This window comes from Culicoides brevitarsis, chromosome 1 (assembly GCF_036172545.1).
Source record: "Culicoides brevitarsis isolate CSIRO-B50_1 chromosome 1, AGI_CSIRO_Cbre_v1, whole genome shotgun sequence".
Lineage (NCBI taxonomy): Eukaryota > Metazoa > Arthropoda > Insecta > Diptera > Ceratopogonidae > Culicoides > Culicoides brevitarsis.
In genome coordinates this window covers 31,192,555-31,217,507 of record NC_087085.1, presented here as the reverse complement: position 1 = coordinate 31,217,507, position 24,953 = coordinate 31,192,555, and the positions used below count along the sequence as shown (strand labels likewise).

Below are 24,953 nucleotides of genomic sequence, written 5' to 3'. Positions count from 1 at the left end.
TCAAAACAAAACTATGTCAAAGGAAAAATTTTTTTTCAGTTTCAATTTTTTGACAGTTTTGAGTTATAAAATGATAAATTAGAGCTTCCTGACAAATTTTTATCCATTTGGAGCAAGATTTGACAAAAATGGCTTTGACACAGTTTTTGACATAGTTTTTGACACAGTTTTTGTTCTTGATTTAGTTTTCAAAACAAAACTATGTCAAAGAAAAATTTTTTTTCCAGTTTCAAAAGCCCTTTTTTTGACATAGTTTTTGACACAGTTTTTGCTCTTGATTTAGTTTTCAAAACAAAACTATGTCAAAGGAAATTTTTTTTTTCAGTTTCAATTTTTTGGCAGTTTTGAGTTATAAAATGATTCAAAATGATAAATTAGAGCCCTCTGACAAATTTTTATACATTTGGAGCAAGATTTGACAAAAATGGCTTTGACACAGTTTTTGACATATTTTTTGACACAGTTTTTGTTCTTGATTTAGTTTTCAAAACAAAACTATGTCAAAGGAAAAATTTTTTTTCAGTTTCAATTTTTTGGCAGTTTTGAGTTATAAAATGATTCAAAATGATAAATTAGAGCTTTCTGACAAATTTTTATCCATTTGGAGCAAGATTTGACAAAAATGGCTTTGACACAGTTTTTGTTCTTGATTTAGTTTTCAAAACAAAACTATGTCAAAGGAAAATTTTTTTTAAGTTTCAATTTTTTGGCAGTTTTGAGTTATAAAATGATTAAAAATGATAAATTAGAGCCCTTCTGACAAATTTTTATCCATTTGGAGCAAGATTTGACAAAAATTGCTTTGACACAGTTTTTGACATAGTTTTTGACACAGTTTTTGACACAGTTTTTGTTCTTGATTTAGTTTTCAAAACAAAACTATGTCAAAGAAAAATTTTTTTTCAGTTTCAATTTTTTGGCAGTTTTGAGTTATAAAATGATTAAAAATGATAAATTAGAGCCCTCTGACAAATTTTTATCCATTTGGAGCAAGATTTGACAAAAATGGCTTTGACACAGTTTTTGACATAGTTTTTGACACAGTTTTTGTTCTTGATTTAGTTTTCAAAACAAAACTATGTCAAAGGAAAAATTTTTTTTCAGTTTCAATTTTTTGGCAGTTTTGAGTTATAAAATGATTCAAAATGATAAATTAGAGCTTTCTGACAAATTTTTATCCATTTGGAGCAAGATTTGACAAAAATGGCTTTGACACAGTTTTTGACATAGTTTTTGACACAGTTTTTGCTCTTGATTTAGTTTTCAAAACAAAACTATGTCAAAGGAAAATTTTTTTTTCAGTTTCAATTTTTTGGCAGTTTTGAGTTATAAAATGATTCAAAATGATAAATTAGAGCTTTCTGACAAATTTTTATCCATTTGGAGCAAGATTTGACAAAAATGGCTTTGACACAGTTTTTGACATAGTTTTTGACACAGTTTTTGCTCTTGATTTAGTTTTCAAAACAAAACTATGTCAAAGGAAAAATTTTTTTTCAGTTTCAATTTTTTGGCAGTTTTGAGTTATAAAATGATTCAAAATGATAAATTAGAGCCCTCTGACAAATTTTTATCCATTTGGAGCAAGATTTGACAAAAATGGCTTTGACACAGTTTTTGACATAGTTTTTGACACAGTTTTTGTTCTTGATTTAGTTTTCAAAACAAAACTATGTCAAAGGAAAATTTTTTTTCAGTTTCAATTTTTTGGCAGTTTTGAGTTATAAAATGATTCAAAATGATAAATTAGAGCTTTCTGACAAATTTTTATCCATTTGGAGCAAGATTTGACAAAAATGGCTTTGACACAGTTTTTGACATAGTTTTTGACACAGTTTTTGTTCTTGATTTAGTTTTCAAAACAAAACTATGTCAAAGGAAAATTTTTTTTTCAGTTTCAATTTTTTGGCAGTTTTGAGTTATAAAATGAGTAAAAATGATAAATTAGAGCCCTCTGACAAATTTTTATCCATTTGGAGCAAGATTTGACAAAATGGCTTTGACACAGTTTTTTCAGTTTCAATTTTTTGGCAGTTTTGAGTTATAAAATGATTCAAAATGATAAACTAGAGCCCTCTGACAAATTTATGGCGAAATTAGTTATCCGTTACTTAAAAGTTATTGAAAAATTGGTTTTCTGTCTCTATACATAGTTAAATTTCAATTTAAACAAAGTCCCATAAGGTCTTTGTAAATTATTTTTTTTTTCCAGTTAAATAGTTTTAAATTCTTTGTGAGCATTTTGTTGCATTTTATTTCAAAAAAGTAAAAGCTCATAATGATATCTGCAATTTAAATCAACCAATTTCATTCTAGAAACGAATAGAAAATTTCAATTTAAATACAATTTGCATCTCAATTAACAGAAACAATTGCAAAGAGTATAAAGAATTGAAATTTTTCTATTTTTTTTTTAATATGAATTGAGTTGAGTATAAGTTAGAAGCTTACAAATTATTTTTGTTTTTTCCTTCTTTTGGAAAGGTCGATTCTTTTGCAAAATTTTCCCTTTTCTAAGTCCTTTTTTTCTTTTTTATTTACGAAAAAAAGGTAAAATAAATTATAGAACATTTTTTGAAGCCCAACTTACCCTTAAATAAAGGAAACTTGGTCCTTGGATTATTGGGATTATTTTCGATTGATCTTTTCCATAGAAATAGTAAACTTTCTCTGAATGCATTTTGTGTTAATCTTATTTCTTAGTTTTTTTTTTAAAGAGACTCTAAAGACAAAGAAGTTCAATTTCCTTTATAAAAGAGAAACGTAACTTAGAAAATTTTTCATAGCTTCGTAAAATTCATAATTTATACAAAAAAAATCCTGCTTCACTAAATTTTAAATTCAAATAAAAATTTAAATAAAGTCTCATGATATATTAAATAAAAAAATGCAAAAATTCTTACCCTATCTCCTAACTTGTTAAAAAACATGATTTTACGCCTTCAACTCTTCCTTTCATCGCATGTTGATCGCACCTTTCATCCATTCATTCGTTCGGCTTCCGTTCCCGATAACTGAATAAATATTCATAAACGTGCAAAAATTAACATTTTAATTGATATTTTCCACACTTATTGATCTAATTTATTTTCCTTTTTTTCCAGGCACTCCACCTCCCGAGCTATTTACTGACTACAGCACAGCCATCCTCACTTTTGCCTCGATATCGTGCATAATATTTATAATAGTGGGAGTTCCGGGTAACTTGATAACAATTGCGGCATTAGCGAAATGTAAAAAGGTACGTATGCGAACATTATTACTCGGCACAAAAAAAAGAAGAAGAAAAGTTTTCTAATAAATGGTTCTTTTGTGCCGCTGCCGCCGCAACTTTGTTTTTGCTCACCACCGCGAATTAATTTTACTTTTTTATTGAATTTGTAAAGAAAATGAATAATCATAAAAATAATAAGCACAAAGTGATACTTGTACGGGGAAAATTGAGAGCAACGAACGTCCTTGGTATAATTTCTCGCCACAGATCGTGAAATGTGTGTCACATTGATTGAAAAGAAGGAAAAGAAAAAAGAAATCATTCTCAAATCTGTAATCCGTATTTTATTGGCAGCATTTTTCTCCTCTTTTTCTCACATCTACTTTGATTGATTTCTGTGTTATTTATCTTTTGTTCTGAAGCTTCACAGTGGTCCAGAAATGAAAAAAAAATCCAAATTATTCTAATTACTCCAAACCAAGCATTCAATTTTTTCCTTCTGTCAAAAGGTGCCTTTTGTCTAAATTTAACAAAAAAAAGAACTCAAGAATCAATTCTAAATCAGATTAAAGGCTTTTTTGATAGAAATTGTCTCAATTTGGGCCCACAGTGCGTCTTGTCGGTGTTACGTATCTTTGAAATGTGTTTCTTCTCATCCATCGATATGCCCAGAAACGATTTTCATACCTCTGCCAAACACAATTATTCGTTCTATTAAGGAAACACAATGGAGATTTTACATTTTCCCTCATGTCGCTATATTTCAAACAAAAAAAAAAGATGAAAAGAATCATCGAGTCATGATGATTTTTGCTGTTTTGACGTTCCATTGTATTTGCGATTATTTTTCATCCGCGCAAAATATCATCAATCATTTCAGATTTTTATTGTTTCTTGTCCGTTATTTACTGGATTTCCTTAATTTCCTCACGATGATTTAACATAAGTGATTGAAACTGAAAATGCGACCTTAATTAGTTGTCGTCAGGTGCACGTGGATTGCTCTCGGCTAATTTCCCCTAATCCATCATCGACACAAGCCTTCGACTTGTTGCCTTTTTTCGTCTCGTTGAATGTTGCGGGTCGTACACCTGCCAACACGTGTTTTCCTTACCTTTTTCATGTGCTCTGTTATGCGGGTTTAATACATTCAAAAACTTTATCCCTCTTAGAAGAAAAGTTTGCTTTCTTTCTACATTTTTACACAGACAAACAAATTCCACAAATAATTTTCCGTTTTTTTTCAAAGGAAAGTCGAAATTCCGGTTCAAATGTTTGTTTATTTTTTTTCCTCCTTAATATCATCATCACTAAACTCAGAAAAATATTTTCTCTTTCCTTTTTTGTTTGTTTAATAAAGCGACGTTAAAGTTAAATTTTGTTCGACACTTTTGATGTCATTGGGGAAAAATAATAAAATAATCATCCTCTTCACACATTTACAAAACTCGCACAGTTTTATGGGCAAATAACCAAGTGTACCAAATATAGGAAAACAATAATATTACGAAAGAGCAAACAAAGTAAAATGTGTTCCTTATTTTTATGTTTGTCTGGCATGGAAATACAATAAAGTACGGGCAAACACGTAGACGCTGCTCTACTATTTTAATGCAAAAATTGTGTCTCGCATAATGTTTCGATGCAGACTTTTATTGCGATACGCGAGGGTAACGGAAACAAAATGTTTTTCTAATATTTAACTAATGTTGCCAACGAACTTTGTTGTCAGATTCTTTTACTTAAATCTTATTTTTTTTTTAAATAGTATAGATATTCTCATTTGATTTGAGGCAAACGAACATTTTTTTTCTAAATGTTCAAAAAAGACGTCGCTTTTCAAATTTTTCTAAAAGTTGCGAAGTATTGACCAAAAACGGTCATTTTAATGAATTTTTAAATTTTAAAATGGGGTATCGACTTTATCTTTTAGGCTTTTAGTTACATTAGAATCGGGAGATTTAAATGATAAGGGAATTCAAATTAACTGAGAAAAGTGTAATTTACTTCTTGCATTAAATGTTTCAGAATACTCGCCAAACCTTTTATACTTTCAAATCCATTTTACTAGGTGCTCGATGCAAAATTCAAGTTATTTGGGAGTAATACATGAACTTAACCAATAATGGACACTTTCATTTGGTAGAAATCCGAGCACGATTGTTGGTTGAAAATGATAAGGGAACTCAAATTAACTGAGAAAAATCTTACATTTAGAACTGGACTCTGATGTTTGAGAATACCTTTTATATTTTCGATCAATTGTAACAAAATTTCGCAGTCCTAAGTTATTGGTTTAAATTCGATAATGGACATTTCCAATTTCAGAATATTTTTTGCACGTTGTTGGTTGCTTTTTGGGCCAAAATTATATTTCCTACAGCACTTGCCAACTTGTTACCTTTGATACTGCCTTGCCAAAACTTCCGCCATTTTTTTACACATCGAGTCCAAAATTTTTTTAACATCGTCATCTTCATTAATATTATACTCAAAGCCGTCTACAAAACCGTTAATTGTGTTTGTTTATCCATTTATCAGATCCTCATATAATATCTATAATATTTTTCCTAAATGATCTTGAGGCAAACGAAAAAGATTAAATGTCTTTTAGCTGACAAGGATTCCAATTGGGTTTCGGGTATAGGGCAATTATTGAAATTGAAAATTGCACAAAACATTCGTCGAAAATGCGAACTCTTTATCATCTTCCATTTTTGAAATTGTTTTGTTTATCCGCTGCATTTACATCTTATTGTCTTCTTTTTGCTCTTATCCTTGTATCTCTTTTCAGTATTTTTGACATCGGTTGTAAAAGTAACATTTTATTAATTAAGTTGTTAGTTAATTGAAGTTAATTGAAGAAAAAGTCCTCGAAAAATCTGAAATGACTAGATGCAATTAGAATATCTTAAAAAAAAATTAAAATTAAACAAATCACCTGACAGACAGTTTTAACTTTTTATCGTTGATAAGTCCGTCTTAATTCTCAGATAATTGTTCCCAAACACATAATCAAATTCGTGTTCTTACAAAATTTGATTCATTTGGGAGTCAATCCACAAATTGTCTACATACCATGTGATTATTAAATACGTGCTATTTCCTCTAGCTACAAAATACAGACAACAAATCTAATTTAGGTTTTAACAATTCCAAAAACATTTAAATTAAATTTCTTCCAAGACCAAATTTAATATATTTTCATTAAAGTTGTGCTATTTTTCTTTTTTTTTCAGGTCCGCAACGCAACAGCGGTTTTCATCATCAACCTCTCGCTATCCGACTTATTGTTTTGCTGCTTCAACTTACCACTCGCTACAAGCACGTTTCTGAATCGTGCATGGACACACGGTGACCTACTGTGTCGCTTGTTTCCCTTATTGCGATACGGCCTCGTTGCTGTCAGCCTGTTCACAATTTTAGCAATTACTATAAATAGATATGTTATGATTGGACATCCAAGAATTTACCCAAAGTAAGTAGATTTTTTCTTCTTTTGTTGCGGCTTAATTGTGTGGCACTGATATGTGAAATTGGAGTAAAGATGCAACAAAAGTCGACAAGTTAAAAGTTGTTCTTCTTTTGAAAACTTTTTGTATTTTTTATAAGGAAAATTGCACATTTTCTCGGTTAGAAAGAAAAACAAGGAAAAAGTTTTTTGTTCAATTGAATCAGTTTCAAAGCTAAAAAGGGTGTCAGGTTGACTTTATTATTCGCTTTGAAACCTAATTTCAATTGTCAGATTCTTCAGGAACTGGATTTCATTACTATCAAGACAAAAAAGTTTCTACGGAAAATAAAGTTAAATGTGTCCCCTTCTGCTCATTATCTCTCGGCTTTTAATTAGGCTTTATTGCTTTGGTCGCAACAATAAAGAATTTATTACACAACCCGATGCATGTGTGTCTGTCTCAAGGGTGTGCAAAATGAAAATAAAAGTAAATAATAAAAAAAAGTTCCCTTCAGCACGGACACCGCCGTCGTCGTTGACGTCGTACTCAAGGTCGCTCGTAAAACTAACGTTAACTGTCTGTTGACCAACTAACTATTTGTTTGTACGACGGAGCAATGTTTGTAATAAAATTTACAAAGAAAAATAACTTTTCAGACATAAACGAGCCGTGATGGATGTAAAACAGAAAAGCTACACAACAAAATATGAAAAGTTCATCGTTCTACGTTTGTTTTTGAAAAGTCTCAATAATAATCGCTTAGCACAAAAATTTCACTAGAATTGCCAAGCACTTCCATCGCAACGTAAATTCCCTTGACTCTTAACGATCGCTTTTGCTCCTCTTACATTTTTGTGTGATAAGTGATTCTGCAACGAAAATATTGTTAAAAGTAACAATTTTTAATATCTTTTCCCCATAAAATGGTAGCATAAAAAAATTCTTACACTTAGAGTATAATATTTTCATGAAAAAATAACATTGTTGCATCTCACGGCGTTTCTTTCGTAGAAAAATTTTAAAATGAGAAAGGTACGAACGATATTTGTGTCCAACCTAACTTCCAGCTATTTTTAACAAAATATTTTTTCATGTTGTCGTGCGTCGAGCACTTATGAAAATACACACAAAATACTATTATTATTATAGGTTCAGAGAATAAAATTGTATAGTTTTATCTGAAATATTATAATGGTTGGAGATGTGCCAAAAAAAATCAGAGAAGAAATCAAAGTCAAGCAAGACCTAGTTAAGCATATATTTTAATGGGCAAATGTTTTTCCTCAAGATTTTCTTGTTAAATGTAGTCGATACAGTGTGATTGAGAAAAAAATTGAGTGCAAAAAAAATGTGAAAAGATATGCTCATTTATCACGAAATTGTCGCAATTTTGCGTTGATTTCCGATGCTTGTCGACAACGGATCGTTGGATATAATGGAAACGCATCCTGTAGCAGTTTTTCGTTTCACTAAATAAAAATGAATGGAAATGATGAATTCCATGCTAAATTTAAACAGTTTCAGATTTTTTTAAGGGTGAGTTCAAGATGTGCAAAAGATGCGCATCTAACCGTGAAAAATGTCAATTAAATCAATAAGTTATTAGAACTTAAATTGTGGAGTTCCATTAAATGAGATTTTAGAGAAGTAACATTACTAATCTATATGCCAAGCTGATGGCTATCACGGTTACCTTGGCATCAAATAGCAATTAAATTACATAAATGGATTGTGATATTATGTTTACTTATCATTTAATAAATATACAGAATCTGATATATCATAAGAATTTAGAAGTGAAAACTAAATGAACAAGTGGAAATGTAATATGAAGTCAGAAGAACTCAGTAGAAGCTATGAATTATTTACAAACGATTGGGCCATTCGTAATCATTTTTTTTTTGGGAAATCTGCTTGAATAAGATGGGGGATGACAAAATGGGTGATGATTCCAAAAAACTAAATGGAACCTGAATTATACGTACATGAAATTTTAGAATTTAATGTTGAAGTCACAAATTTTCATGTCTTTTCATGTACCTTAATTTTACATCTTAATATTTAATTATGTTCTTAAAATAAATAATCATCATTTAATCCTCATCTATTATTGAGAAGGCTTTTTATTTTAGAAAAAAAATTTACGTCTAATTTGATTTGTCTGTTGTTTTTCTCAAAGTGAGGAATTCTCGCTTAAATTGTGACTTTTTAACATTATTAAAATTCTTTAAATGCTACTGGGGAAAATTTTTAAGCGGATATTTTTTGTTCACTGCCATCTGCTGTTTGCTTAATCCTGTTTCTTAAAACTTCATAATTCAATCTGGAAAATTGTCAGAAAATAAAAGCTTATGAATTCAATTTGAAGCCAAAAAACTTTTTAGAGAGATATGTCGATTCTCTGTTAATCTTTCTCTGAAACAGATCTCGAAGATTTTAATTTTCCAATCAGCCCTATAAAATATGCCGATGAACTGTAAAACTCAACTGGCTTCAAGTTATTGCATTTAATGTTTATAATATCATTTAATGTTTGTAAAGTATACATTTAGATGAGATCTTGTCTTGAAGTACGAAAATTTTCAAAGCACTGAACAATATTTTAACGATCATTTTTGATATTATGGTATTCAAATAACATAATGCCAAAAAGGTCGTTAAAATGCATAATTAAACAATGTTTCCTTGGAGCATTTTCATTAATATTGCACTGAATCACTTTTCATAGCTGTCATAAACTTAATTTGGAATTAAAATAGAAGTTCTTTTAAATTTCTTCTATCGATAGCAAATATTTTTGTATGTTTTATACGAAATTAGTGATAAATGTTAAACCACTGCGCATATTGAATCGACCAATTGACATTTCTTCTTCTTCTTTAACTTTTCTGAAATTAAAAATAAATAAAAATATTTTATATTATAATATAGAAAAAATTTTTAAACCTCAAATTTTGTATATGGAACTCACCAAAATTCGCCACAAAAAACCAATTGTCACAAGATTGATGAAAAATTGTCAAAGAAATCACAAACAGTAACTTTAAATCGGAATTGAACAATTTTTCAATCAACATTTTTCCAACCACTTTTTTTCATGTCGTTCTGCAATTTCCTGCTTCTTGCTTCTCTTTTGTAGGATATGAATCGATGCAACTGAAACGCAATAGGGAACGAATGAATGTCATTGAGCAAAAATGATTTTTGTATTGAGAAGCAATACATGCAAGATTGGAAATAAAACGGATTGAAATGGAAAAATGCGGCTTGCTTTCACGTCATGTGGATTATTATTATGAAAGGCAGCAAGCACTACATGACTTGCAATTTTTTTGCCTTGTCTTTAAAAAAATACGACTGAGATTAAAATCTGAGCCTTTAGACACGCAAAGATCCAATAAAGGATTTAAAGAGAAAATTATTGAAAAAAGAATTTTTAATTAAAAGATTTGAAAAAAAAATCTGGAACAGAAAATTATAAATTTGTTGAAAAATGTTCGCCATTAATTCAAATTTAATGGCCGATAATAATTCTCGCATATCTGACATTCGCACAGAAATAATTAAAAAATATTATGACACATTTGATTTAAATACACTCGTCCATTAGTAAATTTAAATCACGCCGAGAAAAAAACTGCCGGGAAATTTATTCGATTCGCAACCCATTAAAATAATCGCGAACATTGAACGCCGCTCATTCATCTCTGTCAGAGTTTAATCCAACCACGATGGTCAAACACCTTTTGAACAAATGACCGAAAAATACAAAAAAAAAACATCAAGAGTTTAATAATGATTCATTATCGCAACAAGTTTTAATATAATTTATTTTGTACAAATTATAAGAGGAATAATTTATCGCTCATTGTATTCGTGCCAACAGAATTTTCCATCACGACGAATTTCTTTTGAAATTTTTACGTTGATTGTTTCCACTGGGAAAATCAAAGGAAAATTACTCGAGAAATGCCATGGAGACGCCTCGTACATTGTGCCGCGGAAAAATAAAATAAAAACACATAAAACACTTAATTTTAATTATGTAAATGTTGTTGTGCGGGCATTCACCCGTGTTGTCGTTCGCGCGCACATTGACAATATTTGTTCGAACATCGAAACCAATAAAATTCGAAATAAACACGGAAAACTTTAACAAAACGTTTTTTAAGTAGAATTTATTCCAATTATTTAAAGTTCATGCAAAAATGCTGAATAAAAGGAACGAAGTGAACGAGGAAAAAATAGGTTCGCGCGCGACGCGACAAATAATGTGGTATTGAACTCCAATCAATGTCAATTACTGTGATGCATTATCCTTTGTTGATTTACCGACTTATTTTGTTTGTGGCAGTGCGGCGGTTGAATGAGCATTTATCGAATACATAAAGAGATCCCTGTGGGACGAAAGGGTTTTTAAAAAGCTTTAAAATTAAATTTATCCATAATAATTTAAAATTAATTTATATAATTTTATTAAATTTATTTTAATTAATTTTTGTTTAATTTTATTGAATTTAAAATTTTTAAATTTATTTTTAATTAGTCAAATAATTTTTTTTTTTTGATTAATTTATTTTTTTTTAATAATTTTTTTATTAATTTAAAATAGTTTAAATAATTTATATAATTTAAAATTAATTTAAATTAAATTGATTTAAATTAAATTTTATTTTTTTTTTAATTTAGAAAAATTGGATTATATAAAAAATTATTTAAAATAATTTTTATACCCAAAAAATTTATTAAAATTTAATTTATTTTTTTTATTTTCTAAAAAATAGTAAAAATTTTCTCTGAACATTTAGAGGATTTTTTTTTTAAATTCCCAAAGGCCTTGCAATAGACCATTTCATTCCATTGGGATTCTTTAGAATATTTTAAGTTTATCAAGTTTGTTTGTTTGTCAACAAACATGGAAATAATATCGTAAAGTGCATGTTTTGATAGCGAGGGAGATTTTTTTTTTATCTATTCGAAATTATATTGATAGAATAGAAAGACAGGAAGGAACAACGACCTCATTGAACAAAATGTTAGGAGTCGCATTACTGTTTAAATTACTTCCTTGATTAAAATTCTAATAATAGGACGAAACTTGAGACATTTGTAGTTTGATGAACGAACAACAAATTCAATAGAAATCAAGGCATGAATTACTTTGGTAAGAGGAGAACAGACAAAATGAGTATTTCATTGGATTCATTAAAATGAAATTCGAGTCATTTAAAAGGTCATTTTCAGGTATTTCAAAGGAAAAAAAATGTGGCTTTGACTGGCTGAAAGGTTTCTTAATTTTAATAAAAAGAAATTTTAATTTCTTTTAAATTTTATGAATGGAAAATTTTAGATCATCTAAAAAAACAAAAAAAAAAAAAATAAAACTAAGGAGAATTAATTTTTTTTTTAAATTTGTTTAAAAAAAGTTTTTAAAAATTTTAAAAATGTTTTTAAAAATTTTAAAAATGTTTTTAAAAATTTTAAATTTGCATATTAAAAAAAAACAAATAATTAGATAATTGTAATGTAAATAAATTAAAATTTGTTTTATTTTTTTTATGAAAAAATTAATCAAATGCTATTTAAATAGAATTTTCAACGTTAAGATAATTTTGAGATTAAAGTAAAAAAAAAAAAAAATAAAAAAAATAGAAATAAAATTTTAAAATTTAAATTTAAAAAAAAGTGTCAAAGAAGTATGACTAGAAAATTATTATTTTTATTTATTTTTATTTTTCTTAAAGTTTTTAAATATTTTTCACAATATTTTTTTTTACTTAAAAGTTTTTAACTTTTTTTTTTCATTAAACTCTTTTGTGAATAATTAAAAAAAAAATGTAAAAATTTAACGTCCCTAATTTTTTTTTTTAGTTTCGTTTATAATTTTTTGAATTCCTCATAAAATCCGTGTAAATTTTTTTTAAGTTATAAAACAACCGTATTTACCATAAAAAATGCGCTTAATCCTTTCTTTCATCGAAAACAATAAAAACTTTTCACCCAACCACTATATTTTGATTCGACATTTTTTCTGTCTGCCATCCGACAACGGTGAATGGTATCGGATATTCCTTCGACAAAAATATGTAACTGCGTCATACCCGAACACAGATACACACATTCCACACGAGAATTAATGTCAACAGGTTACCCATTAAAATTATAGTAATTGGAAAAGAACGTGATAAAATGAGTGTGTGAACATGCAATGAAGTGTGCCAATATCAAATTGGTTTTTCATGTGAAACTGAGGAAAATTGACTGTTGTGGATTCCTCTACCTACGTGCCGGCAGACCATTTAAGAGATCTTCCACGAAAAACCAGTGAAGAGTATTTTTTCGACGAAACCAACATTGCTAATGACTCTTTGTTGTTAATAATCGCTTGGTGTTGATTTTAAGCACGAATCTCCTGTTGCTAGTTGCAATTTAATTAATAATACAATTTGTTTGTTTAAGCGACATTTTCATTAGCGTTGTTTGTCAATATTTTTAAAAACTTCCACAAAACAAAAATGTCAGTCTCTGAAAACCACGAGACAGAAATAAAATTTAATTTTTATTCATGAAATTCAGACAACTTTTATCGAGACGTTTTGTAAAGCCCTTAAGCTCCGAAATTATTGTTCTTTTTATTTTAATGTTTTTTCTTTTTTCTTCCATTTTTCAGAATTTACCAACGAAAGTTTTTGATTGTCATGGTGGTCGGTTGCTGGCTTTTTGCCTTCTTGCCGCTGATTTTCACGTGGTCCGGGCACTGGGGAAAATTCGGCTTGGACAAAAACATCGGATCTTGCTCCATTTTGCCAGTTGAAGGTAAGTAGAAAATTATAAAAAAGGCACTTTCCCAAATCCGGCTTACATTAAAAAACACATTTTATATAAAATTTTTAATCTTAATTACTGTTTTATGTTTTATTATTAACATTGCCGTGTTTCAACATGTGTTTCTGTTCACTCATTTCGCTTTTTCTATAAACAATCGTTGTTGAAATAGTAACCGTGTTATCTGAAGCTCAAGTAAAAGAATAAATTTAATATGTAAATGGAACGTTTTTCCTCTTAATTAGGTTTGCATTTTCTTATCTCGGTACAGCCATGCCAAGTTAACTATAGACGACAATGACATATAATAATAGCATAATGGCAATAATAAATGTACAAATGTAAGGCAATGGTGTAAATTTAAATTTAATAATTCTTTGTAGTAACTACTGTTGTTACACATGCAATTTTAAATACACAATAAAAAATTACACGAGAGACGAAGGAATTTTTAATTGTTGAATTTTTGGCAAATTAGTAACTTTTGATGAGGGAAATTTTTGACTGTGATTTGAACATGAAGGAAAAGTTTGTTTAGCATATGAATAAAAATTTAAATAATTTATTTTTTTATTTCCATGAGGAAAAATATTTTTGTTTCTGGAAAAAATAAACCTTTAGGGAATTTTTCGGCAGTAAAATTGTTTTAAAAGATTTTTAAAGGCAAAATAAAGACTCGAAGGGAATTCATTGATTTTTTTTATTTAATTTTTTTTTGCATATCATTTTATTAAAATTTAAAAGCATTTTTATTCTAGATTTATTATATAATGACAATCTAAATTTTTCTCATGAGAATTAAATTTTTAATCAATTACAAAATCCATAAATTATACAAAAAGTTAAACATTTAAAAAAATTGTATTAACTAATGTTTTTTTAATATAAATTTTTTTCAAATCAAAAATATTTATCGATTTCAGAATCAATTTTCTAGTAAAAATTAATCGCAAAATTTTATTGATTTTTTAAAAGAAAAAAAGTATTAAATTTTATCAAATTTTAAAGATTTAGAAAAAGTAACGAAAACAAAACTTAAGAAATAATTCATTTTTAAAGCAAAATAATATTTTTTTTAAATAAAATAAAAATTAATAAAATTGTAAAAAATTAATAAATTAAACCTTTTTTAAAAATTTGTAAATTTATTTAATTTTTTTTAAATAGAATTAAATTTTATTTAAATTATTAAATTTTTATAAAATAAAATATAAAATAAAAATTTTAATTTAAATTTTTATTTAACATATTAAAACCAAACTTATTACTTAAAATTTTTGAATTTTCAAAAAATAGGTCAAAATGTAAAACATTTGAGGATGCATCACCGAAGGCCCATTTGTGATGTAAAATATTTTTATTTAACTTAACTTAAATACTTATCTTCAAATAAAAAATTCTATTAAAAGCAACAAACCTTTAAAATCTGTGAAAAATATTATAATTTAAATTCTTAAATTTTAAAAACTTAAAATTCTAGATGAAACTAAAATTTTTATTACCTAATATTAGTTGAAAATTAGTTTTATATTTTTATTTGTACATAAAAAATATTCCTTTTAAAAAAGAAAATTTTTTATCCTTCTCAAATATCAACATTATTACACAAAAGAGTAAAAAACCATGAGAAGTTGAGTGTAATTGCATCAAGACTTAAAATTGAATGAAAAAAAAAAATCATGAAAGACATCTTTTCACGAGACAAACTTAACTTTTTGAATTGTTCGCTCAATTAAATATCAACATCATTCAAAACTTGCACTTCCTTTCCGGAAACCATAAATGTCTCTTTTTAAAGAAACTCTTGCAATTTTAATATCTTTCAATGTTTTCTTTTAAAAATTGCCTGAAGCTTATGTCGTCTGCCTTCTCGTTTTCGCAACGCCAAGACTCGACACACAAAAAAATAATATTTTCTTGTCATTCTAATTTCACAGGTCACTCACCAAAAGAATTTCTCTTTATAATTGCATTTGCGCTGCCGTGCCTCTGCATCATAATTTGCTACGCTCGCATTTTCTACATTGTCCGCAAGACACACGAGTCTGTGATAAAGTCCGTGGGATCGATCAAGATTGTTCACACAAACAGCAACATGAAACTAACGGCAAGCAATGCTCCATTGGCCGAGGAGGAAAAACTCTGCTACGACGAGAAGAAGCAACAAATGCAACCAACGACGCCACCGCCGCCGCCACAAGAGAATAATTCCGAAAAGCAATTGTTTCCGAAGCACAATAATCACTACATGGACAACAATAGGCGACGACGACGAACGATGACGAAGAAAAATAACAATAATAATGATCATCGTCATCACGAGAAAAGTCACAAAATTCACCGAAACAGCAACAGCAGCGATTGTAATAATCATGCGGCAGCTATTGTCGTGACACAAGAACAACCAAGCAATATTAGTGTGGGAAGTAGTTATAATAGCAGCAGTAGTGCGAGCAATAACGAGAATAATATTTTCACGTGGAAAAACGAAAGCAACGGAAGCGAACGAACGACAAAGGACGTCGATATATCGCGAACCAGCAGTCTCTACAATCGCCAACGACGATACCTGAGCAAATTGGACAAAGACGAGGACCTAAAGTGAGTTGTCAGCATCATGAAACGACAATAATTAATTCTCTCATATTTTCTTTTTTCAGGTTCATTGACACCAGCATCGAAAGTGACCTGCCACCGACACTCTCCAACTTACGGCAGAAAGACGCACGAAAATTATCTGCACAATTAAGTGTAAGAATAAATGAAATGAATAATTTTGTAATAAATGGTGCAACGGCAGCGGCAGCAGCAACAACTACGGCGGATTTGCATGATGATGACGATAAAATTGCAAATGAATTCGACTCGGCAATGGAATACAGTAGCAGTGTGACGACAAATAACAGCAGTAGTTTAGCTACGGAACAGGTAATGAACTCACTTATTTTCTTTTTAAAGAACTTTTCACACAGAAAATTTTCAATAATCCCTTCAGTTTAAGTCCTTCATCGCATTACGGTGCATTTAACATCCTCAATAAACAAATTTCAGAAGATACAGATACTGGTTAAATTTTTAATGAAACCACTTAAAAAGTTTTTGGTTTACTTTAATGCGCTTACACCCAAACTCTCTCGCATAGAATATTAATCGGTAGCATAGCACTTGGTTCTAAAGCTGTGAAAAATTGATGTTTCGCAAACTGAAAAAATTGACGAGATACAATGCGAGAGTTGTAAAACAATAATTATATTACATGCAGAAAATAATTTAAAAATAATTGGCAAAAGTTTAAAATTATCAAGTGCGAAATGTGAACATTATCGAAATTTACAAAAAAACTTTTAAACGTGAATAAATAGCAATGAGCTAATTTAAAAACCCCAACAAAGCTGGACCTAAATTTGAACAAAATTCTGTCATCAACATCTGACATAGTTAAGACATGCTGTAAAGCTCACACAATTTGTATATTTTCATTGAGTCCATTAAAAACCTTGAGCCATGTTGAACTGTGAAAGAAGTTAGAAAAATAGCGGCAAATGAAATAAATTGTTCTTTTCCTCAAAGAAACATCAAAAATCTTCTAAAACAGATGTCGCTCTGATCTGACTTAAGATATTATGCATATTAAAAGAAGAATCTATCAATAAATTATTAAAAAATCAAAACAAATTTTCAAACGTGGATGTACTATTTAATTGTACAATAACACCAAAAATGCACATTCTATTAGCTCACGTTGTACCTTTCATTGAAGCTAAAAAACGTCCACTTGGATTCTTTAGTGAGCAGGCGTCTGAATCAGTGCATCATGCTTTCAATGAACATGTTGAGAATTACAAAATATCGAAAAAAAATCCGGACCATCAAAAACTTTTGCGAGCAGTATGTACATTTAACTCCTTTAGAATATAGATAAATATATATAATATAATAAAAATAGTATATTTTTGTTAGTCATTTATAATTTCCGCTAGTTTTTTATGTCACTTTTCTACAAATGTTTATCACAGGGCAGTGTTGTCTCACTCTCAAAAACACATTTCGATGTTTTACTAAAAGTCTCAAACAAAATTTATAAAAAAAAAACGGAAAAAACACAAAATTTGAGAAAAATTAGTCGATTTTTTTGTTTTTCTGCCTTAATTCCGATTCATCAAAGTCAAAACTCAAAATGACCTTCTATATTTTTGAAGCAAATTTTGTCAGCTTTTCAATGATACCACTCAGTTTGACATTAGTCTTACATTTGTTAGAGCTATGAGTGAAAAATGGAAAATGTCTCTCAATCCTAAGTGGAAAAATGACATTTTCATGTATAGCTTTCGATTAGCTCAACTCTGACTTATCAACGTGACTTATAAATCAAAATAAGTGAAACAAAGAAAGATAAAGGATTTTTTTGTGAATAGTCTTCAATTCTTCATGACCACATCAAACCGAGCCAAATCAGATCATAAGAGGCCATGTGGTTGTTAAAATCTTTAAAAAACTTGCAGACAATAAACGACAACTTCTAATTTTTTTTCCTAAAAATAAATTAAATTTTTTACACAACTCGCAATTTTTATTTAAGCTGCGAGACATCAATTTTTCACAATACCGCTTCTATGAACAGACACAAATTTACGCCTAATTTTCTTCAATAACAATGTCTCTTTATTACATTTATTTTGTTTTTCCACAAAAATTTAGATTTATCGCGAAATTAAGGATGCCAACAAATTAAGCAACAGTACGCAATACCTCGCTGTACAAATTGAGCCGTCATCAAGTTCAGGCATTGAAATTCCGTATGACCACGATACAAAATGGTAATAAGATTTATTTTTTGTTTGGTTTTTTATTATCATTATAAATTTCACTCTACACTCCAAACGCGTTCGCTATAATTAATTATCATTTTATGTTTAATTAAAAAATTTTTCAAGTGCTGATACCACAACGTCGAACAACGTGGCTCCGTCTCCGTCGAATTGCATGGTGAAAAAGCGTTCTTTCGTACAAAAGCTACGCAAAAGTACGCGTCTTGCACACCGAAAACGCTCGATGGGCAACACATCTGGTGCCTCGATGATGTATCCGGGTCGCATGACACCCAAAGATCGTCGACTCTTGAAAATGATTCTCGTTATTTTCGTATCGTTTGTCATTTGTTACCTGCCAATCACCATTAACAAAACCTTCGAAAGCATCGGACAGAATCATTTCATGAATATCACGGGATATCTTCTCATCTACCTGACAACTTGCATCAATCCCATCATTTATGTCGTGATGAGCTCGGAATATCGACAGGCGTACAAAAATTTGCTAATGTGCCGTAATGGAAATGTGCGACAGGGCAAAATGGAAATTCAACGGAATGCCTCGCCACGAGCATGACAAAAAATTATATTTGCATCGAAAGCTGTGATGATGACGACGACAACAACATCGTCCGCGACAACCACGAGCAATGTGACAGCCAGTACGTCGACAACCAAATGAAAGGCTCTGGCGTTCGTTACATTGCGTGACCAACAACGATGATGAAACGACGAAAAATTAGTAATTTTTAACATTCCAAAAGTAGTTAAAGCAAAATTTAAAAGAAACAGGATTTTAAATCTGAATTTAATTCAATTAGGAAGTAAATCAAAAGAGGAAAAAATATACGATTCACTGCCAAATCGGTAATTAAGTGTCTTCAAAAACTCATCAAAATGAGAAATTTATTAAAATAGTATTAAAGCTTTTATTCGAAAATATTTAAAAAAACAAACAAAAGAGATGGAAAAGTGAGTAAACCAAAATTTTGTAAATATAGAGAGGAAGTGTTAGCTTTTGGTATTTCGTATGAATAAAATAAAATAATATGAGTTGATTAATTGAACCAAAATTTGAATTATTGATGAGAAAAATATATAAAGGTAAGTTTATCGAAACATAATTTTCCACGAATTTTTGTTCTAGAAAACATTTGTTTGCAATTTAAATTATAAAACTGAGCTTTAATATTCACAATTTGGGTGAAATTTATTTTTGAATAAATTTGAAGCAAAATTTTATTTTCCATGGAAAAATGTTTTAAATGAAGATGAAAATGTCAAGAGCTCACAAGAGCTTTCCAAGTACTTAGAGATATTTTCTGAAGTATAAATTAATATTAATTTTCATGGAAACATAAAAAGAAGTTAGATAAATTTCATGATATTGAAATTGGACATAAGAACAATATTTGGATAAAATTTAAAATTTTCTAATTCAAGTTCTTAAAAAAAAATGTCGAAAAACGTTAATATATAGACAGAACTGATCTGTTGAACGTCTATCTATTTTTTTTTTCATTTTGACACTTAAAATTGGTCCAAAAATGATATTAAAAATGACCTTATATTGACCAAAATTTTTTTCCAAATATAATTTTTAAACCAAATCTATGTCTCAAAATTAAAAAAAAGGTTTTCAAAATAAGAATTCTGTCGATATCTTTTTTTACCGCATTTCGAAGAAAAAATGCGGATTAAACTCAATTTGTCGTGTGTGTGTGTGTGTGTTCCGGTGTGCCTTAAAATTTTTGTAAATAATTCGAGTACCCTAAGGATCTTTGGGCATAAAAAAATGAAACTGAAAAAAAAAATTTTTCTTTGACATAGTTATCAAGAGCAAAACTAAATCAAAAACTGTGTCAAAGCCATTTTTGTCAAATCTTGCTCCAAATGGATAAAAATTTGTCAGAGGGCTCTAATTTATCATTTTGAATCATTTTATAACTCAAAACTGCCAAAAAATTGAAACTGAAAAAAATTTTTTCCTTTGACATAGTTTTGTTTTAAAAACTAAATCAAGAGAAAAACTGTGTCAAAAACTGTGTCAAAAACTGTGTCAAAGCAATTTTTGTCAAATATTGCTCCAAATGGATAAAAATTTGTCAGAGGGCTCTAATTTATCATTTTTAATCATTTTATAACTCAAAACTGCCAAAAAATTGAAACTGAAAAAATTTTTTTTCTTTGACATAGTTTTGTTTTGAATGTGTATGAAATTGCGAAAGGGTCATGAGGAGTACGAAATTGTGAAATGAGGAGTACAAAAAAGCGTAGATTTATAACATCGAAATGCGGTATAGTATGTCGTTCTTTAGACGACTACTTTCTCTTTTTTTTATATTATTTTAATTTTTTTCTTGAATAATTGAATTGCTTGATTGAAAACCTTTTTTTTTAAATCGTAACCGAAGATTTTGTGTTTGTCATAATTTTTTTTTATTAAAAAGTTTTATGATTTTAATCTAAAAATTTAACTTCAAACATTTAAATAAATGTCACAAAGATTTCTATACATTTAATTTTATTTTAGAGAAGAAAACTTTCCTTTGCCCTACTTTTAATCGTTACTTACACTTGTTAGTTTTTCCGAAGAAATCTTCATTAAATACTTTACTTTTCATTCGAAAAATTTTCCATTTATCGCTTGTATCATTGTCGAACGATATTTCTTTTTACAGTTCTTCAAATCCTCTTAAATTCCACGAACATTGTATTTTCTCGCTCAAAGTGAAAGAAATGTAATTAATTTCCCTTCAAGAGCTAATTCGTAATTTCTCAAGAGCATTTTCCTGAATGTCATTAGATTGGTTGTACGTTCGACATGGAAAGTAAAGTAGAACAAACTTTGTTATAAATACGAAACAAAACTTATTTGCAATCCTTCTCAATCTCGCATGTGTTCATGCGTGTGATGCCTAAAAACAAATTGGAATTAGTTGTTTTATTTTTGCACTTGTTGAATTCACGACACTCCGTTCCATGTGTTTGTGTGGGTGAAGGTTTAATTAAAGCATTTGTTACCTAATTCATTCTTTTTCGATTTGATTGGGAATTCAGAACAAACAAAAACAATATCGAAGAATCCATGGTAACGTGGCTGTTATTGTTCTAACATTGATTTTACTTCACAAAGAATTTTTTTTTTTGAAAGAACCTTTTTTTTAATTAAAATTTGATATTTTTTTGGACATCATGAACTTTGAGGTACTTTTCAAAGAATTTTTTCAATTAATTTTTAATGAAATTTAATTTTTAGCAAGATCGTAAAGCTGTCTATGAACGAAGAAAGAATCTCCTGTACTTGATTCATCAATATTTAGTTGATGTTGGACTTGCAAAGACAAGTAATGCCTTGCAGCAAGAATCTGACTTGAGTAAGGACTACCAAGTTTGTGACAATGTGGATTTGGATACGATGTACATGGAGTTTTGCAGTTATTACAAGTTAAAGTTTGGTAAAAATCCGAAAATTGTAAAACGTGCAGACCAAGAAGTAGAAAAAGATCAAAAAGTTGGTCGTAGATCAACTCCAAAAGTCTCTTCGTTGACTGTTGATAACGAAAAGTCGAAAAATAAACGAGATGTGACCCCAGTTCGGAGCTTAAATGAGGCAATGACTGTTTCCTCAATTGGAGGTAATGGAGATTTTCAGGTCGTGAGTCCAAAGCAAAGCTCTAATAACAACAAAAAATCCATCGCTGTTTGTTTAACAAAACCTTTGCTCAGTTGTTTCGACAATTTTTCCGCTGAATGGCGTGACATGGCGGAAATTATCTGTCGCGATCTCATTCAGAAGGATTATGGGTACACGTGGGATAGTGTCAGAGGTGCTGATAACGCCAAAGCTGTTCTGTATGAAGGTGTAATTGTTCCTCTTGAATACCCGGAACTCTTTTCCATGAATGTCAAATCGTGGAAAAGTGTCTTGATGCATGGACCTCCAGGTACGGGAAAAACCATGCTAGCGAAAGCTTTGTGCTCAGAAGTTAAAGGAAAGTTGTCGTTTTTTAACGTTGCTGCATCGACAGTTACTTCAAAATGGAGAGGAGAGTCGGAGAAGTTGATAAGAGTCCTGTTTGATGTGGCAAAGTTGTATGCGCCATCAATTATTTTTATTGACGAAATCGATGGATTGGCATCGCAAAGAGACTCAATAAATGATCATGAGGCAACGAAGCGGTTTAAGAATGAATTTTTGACGTTAATTGATGGTGTTGGATCAGAGGACTCGGCGGGGGTTTTCTTGTTGGCTAACACAAATTTGCCATGGTAAGACAAGCTTGTTTTTTTTAAATGGACAAACGTGTAAGAAATTTTTGTATGAAAGTAAGGATCATAAGTCAACTTCGGCGTCATCCATTAAGGGCGTCGGCAAAAATAGGGCATTTTTTGACCCCCACCCCCCCTATAATCGTAAACCGTCGAAATTCAACAACCCCCCTAATTTACGACGTGTTTTTTAACATGACCCCCCCCCCCTCACTGAAAAGGAAATTTTTAGTATCAGTTCAAATTTCAATGAAAGCTCGTGAAAAATTTGAAAAAAAAAAACTCAAATTAATGAAAATAAAAAAAAAAAAGATTACAAAGTCTGAAATACTTCAAAAGTTATTTTATATAATTCAAAACGAAAAATTTTTAAATAGTGAATATAAATATTTTAGTTTACATTTCTGTTTACCGAATTTTGACTTAAGATTTTCGAAAGTCGTAAATTTCTTTAACCTCAAACCTCCCCCTAAACTTTTTATTGATGGATGAGGCCTTAAATAAATAAGTCGTGCGAAGTCAATGAATTTATCAATTTTTGTACTGAAATTCGTTCAATAGACCTTTAACAAGATTTCGAAATGATTTCACATTTCTTTTTAACATTCTTCGAACAAATTTCAGTACAAAAATTGATGATTCATTGACTTAACACGACTTAAATTTGACTTAAGATCCTTACGTTCAAACAAAAATTTACACGTTTGACTCCTAAATTTTTTTTTCTCATAATCCTTTGAAGCCTTATTTGATCGAAAATCTTTTAAAACCTTAATTTTCAGGGATATTGACCCCGCATTCCTCCGTCGCTTTGAGAGAAAAATTCTGATAGAACTCCCAGACGCCAAGGATCGTCTCGAGATGTTCAAAACCAACCTTCCCGAAATCGAAACCTGGGACGAATACTGTTGCAATCAAATTGCCGACTCAACGGGATATTTTACAGGTGACGAAATCCGTATCGCCTGTAAGGAAGCCTCAATGCAGCTGATACGCCAAAATATTCAACGCTGCAAAGACAAAACTCAAATACGAAAAGGAATCAGATTCGAAGATCTCATGACGGCAATCGGACAAATTCGTCCCGCTTCGAAGTATTTGATGCAAAAGCACATTGAGTGGAACAAAGCTTTTGGTAATCAACTATAATTTCTTGTATTCACTCATTTTTTGCTCTCTCACAGGAGTCTCATTCACATCATTTTCACTTAAATCCTAAGTAGTTTGTAGCTTGGCTTAACTTTTACTAAATAAATCGAGTTTAGTGTCCCTTGCGTTTTTGTGCTGCTGCCATTTTCTGTCCTTGATACAAGCCGGTGTAATATCCGCTCATGTACCACGACATCAACATGGCTGACAAATGTTCAGCATCTTCGAGATTCTCGTCGAGCATGGGGGGCATCGGCGGGGGTGGCGGGAAAAATACTCCCCCAGATGATTTTGCTTGAGCTTTTCCTGCTTTTTGTCGCTCGAAAAGGACTTGACCAGCTCCAAAATCATGTTCCATGCTGACTCCTGACTCAGATCCGTCTTCTGCTACATTGCCAGCTTGTTTAGCTTCGAATTTTTGTTGTTTTCGTGCCTTTTTACCCCACGATGGCAACAATTCAGACTTTTCTTTGTACTCTTCGTTCTCGTAGCCGATATAGCGAATTGTGAATTTCCCATTGGAATCGACTGCCATGATTTTTGCCTCGTAATCGACGCCATCTTCGTATGTGGCACGACAAAATTCGCCGACCTTGAAATCCTTCGGTTGTGCGGGTTGCTTTGAGCTTCCGGGTGATTCGACGGATTTTTTCGTGGATTTATTTGTGGCATTCGCGAGACGTTTGGCAACTTCCTCCTTTGCGAGTTTCATGGATTCCTCGTATGCTTTGATGATGAGAGTGTCGTCCCATAAATCGTTCTGTTTTTCCTGCAAAAAAAAAGGAGAACCGGAAATGTGTTACAAAATGAGGAAGGAAGAGAAAAAGAAAAAAATTACCTTTGAATTTTCCATTGAATTTGGCATTTTATCACAAATTAAGTACTTGAGTGAGTAAATTGACCTTTGAATTCGTGTTAATGAATTAATTTCGACAAATGCACATCCAAATATTAACAAAAAACGATGAAAATTTAGCCAAAACAAAATCTATACGTTTGTTTTTGTTTGAGAACGGGCGACAGCTGACCTGGATTTGAAGATATGCCAAAAAAATTTACTTTGAAAACTGAATTTGATGGATTTTTTGAATAATTTTTATTAAAAATTTAAAGAAAAAGATACTAATTAATTTAAAAAAATTGCCTAAAATGCCAAAAGTTATATAAGATTTTAGAATTAAGTCAAGTTTTTGTTAAAAATCGATAAATCAAAGAAAAATTTGTCCC

The 24,953-nt window shown here is 30.0% G+C and overlaps 3 protein-coding genes across 3 annotated transcripts; 2 read left to right on the top strand and 1 right to left on the bottom strand.

Annotated features, from left to right (window-relative positions):
• Nucleotides 1-6,522: 6,522 nt before the first annotated feature.
• On the top strand, nt 6,523-19,260 carry LOC134827451 (phosphatidylinositol 3-kinase 2-like). The gene is made up of 6 exons (XM_063840087.1): nt 6,523-6,692; nt 13,340-13,485; nt 15,432-16,095; nt 16,155-16,422; nt 18,193-18,311; nt 18,429-19,260. Exons 1-6 carry the CDS (start codon nt 6,664-6,666, stop codon nt 18,880-18,882), a joined length of 1,680 nt encoding a protein of 559 aa, XP_063696157.1. The 5' UTR covers nt 6,523-6,663; the 3' UTR covers nt 18,883-19,260.
• Nucleotides 19,261-21,500: 2,240 nt separating this feature from the next.
• LOC134837635 (katanin p60 ATPase-containing subunit A-like 2) lies at nt 21,501-23,726 on the top strand. Its single transcript, XM_063853017.1, has 3 exons — nt 21,501-21,512; nt 21,565-22,577; nt 23,360-23,726. The coding sequence occupies exons 1-3, from the start codon at nt 21,501-21,503 to the stop codon at nt 23,724-23,726; spliced, it is 1,392 nt and encodes a 463-aa protein (XP_063709087.1).
• LOC134838013 (survival motor neuron protein) lies at nt 23,695-24,737 on the bottom strand. The gene is made up of 2 exons (XM_063853446.1): nt 24,565-24,737; nt 23,695-24,495 (listed from the first exon to the last, which is right to left on the bottom strand). Exons 1-2 carry the CDS (start codon nt 24,589-24,591, stop codon nt 23,839-23,841), a joined length of 684 nt encoding a protein of 227 aa, XP_063709516.1. The 5' UTR covers nt 24,592-24,737; the 3' UTR covers nt 23,695-23,838.
• Between the last annotated feature and the right edge of the window lie 216 nt (nt 24,738-24,953).

Bases quoted from the DNA above. Each gene is read 5' to 3' on its own strand.
- LOC134827451 (XM_063840087.1), top strand. From the start codon at position 6,664: ATGATTGGACATCCAAGAATTTACCCAAA. The intron at 13,486-15,431 runs GTAAGTAGAAAA...CTAATTTCACAG, and splicing joins CTCCATTTTGCCAGTTGAAG to GTCACTCACCAAAAGAATTT. The intron at 16,096-16,154 runs GTGAGTTGTCAG...TTCTTTTTTCAG, and splicing joins GACAAAGACGAGGACCTAAA to GTTCATTGACACCAGCATCG.
- LOC134838013 (XM_063853446.1), bottom strand. From the start codon at position 24,591: ATGCCAAATTCAATGGAAAATTCAAAG. The intron at 24,496-24,564 runs GTAATTTTTTTC...TTTTTTTTGCAG, and splicing joins ATTCAATGGAAAATTCAAAG to GAAAAACAGAACGATTTATG.
- LOC134837635 (XM_063853017.1), top strand. The intron at 22,578-23,359 runs GTAAGACAAGCT...CTTAATTTTCAG, and splicing joins GCTAACACAAATTTGCCATG to GGATATTGACCCCGCATTCC.